The following is a 5946-nucleotide window of genomic DNA, read 5'->3' as shown; positions in this document are numbered from 1 at the left end:
ACAATATAATCAAATTTCACCAACCCCAGTCACATCTTAATCTTAGGAGTTTTGATCACTGACTTGCAAATCCCAAAAGTGTGTTTTGAGGTCCTAGGCCACAGGAAGAACCAGTTTGTCCCACAGACGTCTTACAGAGATGGTATTCGCAGTCTATCTAGAGTCCAGCTTCAGATAATATGTACTCCACTGGCAGCACGAGAAATAAATACACAGGAAAATACAATATAGCACAAACCAGGAGCTGAGGGTGAATGAAGATGCTCAGAAACACCCACGCTAAAAATTTGCTGGAAAAGGTAAAACATGACAAGCAGCACTGCCTCTGGAAACCAGAAAGTTACATTATTTGATAACAGATCCTAAGCCTGGATGCTGAAGGTGCTTAAAAATGTGCACTGTGTCTGGCTTTCTTTCCATGTATACATTTATTTGACTCTGTAGTAAAATCTCCTCCTCCTTCATGTCCCATATTCATGCAAGCAAATGTTAACAAACTGCCACAGTAGCATTTTAATTAGTGCACATCTTTCTGTCTTCACCACATTATAATCTTTCCTCATTTTGTTCTGCTGATATTTCTATTATGATAAAAGACTTAAGTAAATACATAGAAATACTTATATACATGTACATGCAAGAATGATTCAAATAGATAAACACAGAAACAGAAATACTAAGGGAGGTAGGGCTGGAATTTTTCTTCAATGTGTACAATTCAGCATACTTTCAGTTTTCATTTCAACCTTCCTCAGTGGTTTCTGCCCAGCAACTGATGAGAAACACCACCTCTGAGCCAATCAGAAAACTAATTCTTCCAAAGAGAGATTGTTATTATTCCTCAGGAAGACCAGACAGCTTCTGCTTTCTTTTTCCTTTCTTCCAGATGGAGATTCAACCATAATAGAAAGAATGGAGAACTATTAACCGCCTTTCTTCAGTGGGCTGTGATTTTCAGAGGGGAATACTAAGAAGTAAGTGGGGGATATTGATTAGAGCCTGCGCTACAATGCCTGCTGAATCATTGGGAGTGGTGAGTGGGCATGCAGGAAGAGTACTCACCCTGAGAAAGGGTGAGGTGCCTGTGTGTGTGTGTGTGTGTGTGCGTGCACGCGCACATGGGCAACCACGCACACATGTGGGCACATGGGGAAGAGGCAAGTAGTGCAAAGAATAAAGACCTGCAGATGTTGGGATTTGGTGGAAGAAAACGGAGACAGCATAAATGAAGAAATATTCCAACTGCACGTTCTTAAGAACGTATTGTGGTCAGAAAAAGGCAAAAAATCTTTAAAATCTGTTTTGGCCAACTCAAGCCATCTATTCTAAGAGATTCTAGAAAGAGATGTGCCTTATAGATTCATATGTAAATGTGTTCATTACAGATATATTTATAATATAGAAAAATCTGAACCAGCATACACATACAACAGGCGGGGGATAGACAAACAATACATGGTTCAATCATAAAAGAGATTCCCATGCAGCCTTTAGGAATCATGTTTTTAATGAACGGCAATTATTTTTCATTTTAACATCATTAGATCCATACATTAAACCCTGTTTTGTATGATTTAGGTACAGTATCTGTTTTTTCTACCATTAAACATTTCCTCATAACCCAATATATGTGTTTCAATGGACACAATCTATTTCATTGTATGAATATATAATTATTTTTTAAAACTTTCTTAATTTTGGCTATTTCAATTATTTACATTTGGCTACTGTAGATTTTATTATATTTAACAGCCTCAGACATAAACTTTTGTCTTAATTTCTGACTTTTTTTTTCCTTCAACAATAATTCCTGTAAGTGGAACTTTTGGGTAAAGCATACAACTTCTTTTTTTTTAATAGCGTTTCCTTGGTAGAGCATGTAACTTTTTAAAGAAGCTTGCTGTATATATGACCAAAATGCTTCAAGAAGTATTTATGTTTCTACTACCAAAGTATGTGATTACAACTACAGATTTTTAATTTGATTGATTAATTTGTAGAAATGAGGGTCTTATTATGTTACCCAGGCTGGTCTTAAACTCCTGGGCTCAAGGAATCCTCCCACCTTGACCATCCAAATTGCAAAGGTTACAGGCATGAGCCACTACTTAAACTTTTATTCCTTTATGCTTTTCTTCATTTGCAATATTGACTATAATCAGGAAGAAAAATATAAACATCCTTTAAAAAGAATGAAAACATATGTCTCACTTTAAGCAGAGCGGAGAAATTGTTAACTTTGAAACCAATGATAATAAAAATGATACCCCTTCTGTAGCAACATAAAGAGCAGTTTTGAGGAACAGAAGATGTGAAATGCAATGTTTAGTCTGGGTGGGTGCAAGATGCAGGTAGGGGTGGAGGATGGCCGGCTGCACAGACCTCTGTTCCAGTGCTTCCTCTTCATCCCTCCCGACGTCTGTCTGCAGACCTTGTTTTCAGAGGCCATTCCCAGACTCAGGTGGCCACAGCAGCGGGTGTTATGGCTGCAGACCTCATGCTCCTTTGCTTTGGAAAAAGCTGTTGAGAAGCTAGTATTTACTGAGCAGCTAATATGTTCCAGTCAGTATTATCACTCATAATAATTACTGTTAAGTAGCACATGAAAATTTTTAAATTTAAAGCATTTCAATATTTTAAAAGTAAAGGGAGCAAAAGGCCAAAGTGATCTTTCGCTCACTTAACCTCCGATCTTCAGTTTAGCATGCATCTTTTTAGACTTTTGCAGGCATTTACATCTATAAATATGCAGAAAAGTATAGCTTAGCTTTTGTTTTTCAATTGAATCATTAGTATAGTTCTGCAATGTGCTTTTTGACCGCTTAGTGTATCACCATTACCTAGGTTCATGACAATAAATCAACTCTTTTTACCTGCTGCATTGAATTCCCTCTGAGGGATGAGCTGTCATTCCTCTAAGCAGTCTCCTGTTGAGTGGATGGTTCAATTAATTACCACTTTAATACTTTAAAAATAGTTCTGCAACGTCATTCTCACAGAGGCTTCTCACTGCACCCATGCAAGTACTTTGCTGGACTAGACATCAGAAAGTGAAATTGCTCAACCAATTGTGCACTTTCTAAATTTCATACTTCATGGTATTGTATGTAAAAAGAAAGTTCCAGTGGTTTTGTCCCATGAACAAGATCACGCAGCTTGTGAATCTTAGAGCTTTACCTATTGCTTACCTTCTTTATGTCCTTAACACTAATATAGTAGTCCTCACCCATTGTGGGTGCTCAGTAAATATTTGTTGAATGATTTTATGAAGGGAAGAAAGAAATGATGAGTAAGTCCTGGTCTTAATTTGCAGCTCTCTGATCACTAGCCTTGGATTAAATGTGGTGGGTTCAACCCCTGACTGATTCCAGAGCCCCCACCAGGCAGTCTGCCTGAATCCCACCAGGAGTCCACTGGGCCATGACTTGACCATGGTGATGGCCAAGAGTTGGGGCTTTGAGGAGTCCACAGTGGTGGACACCCACAGTGGTGGATCCCAGTGGAACCAGGGAGCCCAGTAAAGACGGTCCTGCATGAAACAGAGCAGGATGGCAGAGGGTTGGAAATGGTAGGGGAAGTTTGGGGAAGTGATAGGATTCTGAATATTTTCAAGCAGTACAGTCAAGGATTTCTTGATTGAATAACATGTGCATTATACATAGACATGGTTTTATAGATAATTTTCCATGTTGGGCTCAAAGGTAAAGACACTGAGGACAGACCTTTTTGGCAGAGGTAAGATCTTCTTTGGTCACCATACTTGAGTTGCCCCTGGGGAAGTGGACGTTTCCATGTGGAATCCTAAAGCTTTTTCTGGGCCATTGTGTCTGTCCCTTACCTTCTGGTGTCTCCTGATATGCAGCACAGGTGAAAATGGCAAGTTCCCTGGCCTTTCTTCTGCTCAACTTTCGTGTTTGCCTTCTCTTGGTCCAGCTGCTTACTCCTTGCTCAGGTAGGGAATGACTCAATGCCTGTTTCTGAAGCAGACAAATACCTATGAATGTCCTCATAGAACTTTTTACTCCTTCCCATACCTGGAAGTCCATTCCAACCTGAAGGATCACCTGTCACAAAGAGACAAAGGGTGCTTCTGTTAGGAATGGTTTCCCCTCAAGGTTCTCTGCACCTCGCCTTCCCTGTCTGAGAAGCACCCTTCCTCTCATGACCCCAACTCCAACACCCTCTGACAGAACCTCCCTCTGTGCTGACAGCTCAGTTTGCTGTGCTTGGACCCCATGGGCCCATCCTGGCCATGGTAGGTGAAGACGTTGATCTGCCCTGTCACCTGTTCCCGACCATGAGTGCAGAGACTATGGAGCTGAGGTGGGTGAGTTCCAGCCTAAGGCAGGTGGTGAACGTGTATGCAGATGGAAAGGAAGTGGAAGACAGGCAGAGTGCACCGTATCGTGGGAGAACTTCGATTCTACGGGATGACATCGCTGCAGGGAAGGCTGCTCTCCGAATACACAACATCACAGCCTCTGACAGTGGAAAGTACTTGTGTTATTTCCAAGATGGTGACTTCTATGAAAAAGCCCTGGTGGAGCTGAAGGTTGCAGGTGAGCCTCCAGGTTTGGTTCTGAGAACATTTCTCTGTAGGATCTAGAGCAGAGGCAGAGTCCCTCTTCCAAAAGCACTGCAGACACTCCTGGCTGATCACTAGCAATTGACTGCACTGCCTTCCAACTTAGCTTCCCTGAGGTCCTTAAGAAAGACACACTCCTTCTTTAGAAAGAATTCCTGCTATACCATACATGCTCAAGTAAACAACTCCCTCCCGCTGGAGACCAGAGATATAAGGGAAATGAAGGACGAAGGATAGGAAGCATTAGAAATCACCTCTTCAGTGACTGGTACACAGTCATTTTGGTTTAGTTGTGTAACAGACGGCTTCTGTTGTGTCTCCAAGTGCACACTACCATGGGCCCTGGGAGGTGGAATAGTGACTGTATCTGCTGCCAGTGTTTTCCAATCAGTGACTCCCAGAAACATTTTTGTAGTAGAATAAGGCATGTTTCTTACTTGTTGCAGTGAGGAAGAACACACATCATGGGGAGCTTTGGCAGTATCTCAGTAAGGAAGTTTTAGAGCAGACTTATACAATGTGGGCTTGTGTTAGGGGATTTGGGGGATGGTTTATAGACTTAGCACTCTGCTCTGGATGAGATACTGTCAGGAAGGTGTCAGGAGACGAATTCTACGAGCGGGAGCCTTAATCAAGCTTATCCAGGAGGAAGGAGACTAGGGTGAAACTAAAGCTGTAACTGATGAAGAGGCAGAAATTCCTCATTGCCGATGGGGGATGTTTGGTCATTGTTGTGGTTTGTACGATGTTCATGTTTTTCTCTGCACTCACACATGATGTGGGGTGGTCTTGTATTTCCCATGATCTGTCACAGTGATAAAGTACTATTGTTTGTGTTCTGTGAAATTGTTCATGTTCAACAGGTGGATACCAAGACCTGGTGTCAGGTTCCAGATGCCGAGGACAACTTTTTTCTTTCTCAGTGCAATCCCTTGCCTCATGGCTTCTGGTTGGGTTTGGTTTAAGGGGAGCTATAGAAGACAATGGTAGGAAGAAGAGAAAAGGGAGAGAGGTCTGGGTGCTTATTCCCTGGCTTCCTGACTGCAAGATACCCTCAGGATGGCTGCATTGCCTTGCTGAAGGTCACAGGTCAACTCAAGAAAGTCCTCAATGCATCAATCTCTTCTTTTATGTCTACGGAACACATCCCTCTTCTCCTCCCTCTGATAATTGGGGTGGGTGGGAATAGCCCCACCTTACTGACCCTGGGATACTGCACTAGCCCATTTAGTTTTCTTCTCATCATGACCACACTTGTGTAAATAACTCCTGAATGAAATCTTTCTAGAATTATCAAATGTGAGTCTGCCATTGATTCCTATTGAGACTCTCCCTGATACAGGAGTTCTCAAGAATTTATG

The 5946-nt window shown here is 41.8% G+C and overlaps 1 protein-coding gene across 3 annotated transcripts in view; it reads left to right on the top strand.

The window, feature by feature from the left end:
• Positions 1-798: 798 nt before the first annotated feature.
• LOC105529313 (butyrophilin subfamily 3 member A3) overlaps positions 799-5946 on the top strand; it is a 19646-nt gene continuing 14498 nt past the window's right edge. The window contains exons 1-4 of one of the 3 annotated variants that reach the window (XM_011966425.1): positions 799-974; positions 3677-3735; positions 3934-3952; positions 4212-4559. In XM_011966425.1, coding sequence (XP_011821815.1) covers positions 4253-4559 — 307 coding nt within the window. In that variant the 5' untranslated portion in view covers positions 799-974; positions 3677-3735; positions 3934-3952; positions 4212-4252. Of the gene's footprint in view, positions 975-3676; positions 3736-3862; positions 3953-4211; positions 4560-5946 lie in introns of all 3 variants that reach the window. The other 2 variants (XM_011966424.1, XM_011966426.1) reach the window with 2 other exon arrangements.

The sequence above is a fragment of the Mandrillus leucophaeus genome, unplaced genomic scaffold (genome assembly GCF_000951045.1).
Source record: "Mandrillus leucophaeus isolate KB7577 unplaced genomic scaffold, Mleu.le_1.0 Scaffold760, whole genome shotgun sequence".
Lineage (NCBI taxonomy): Eukaryota > Metazoa > Chordata > Mammalia > Primates > Cercopithecidae > Mandrillus > Mandrillus leucophaeus.
Note: the sequence above shows the minus strand (reverse complement) of the source record. Positions and strands in the feature narration are given on the sequence as shown.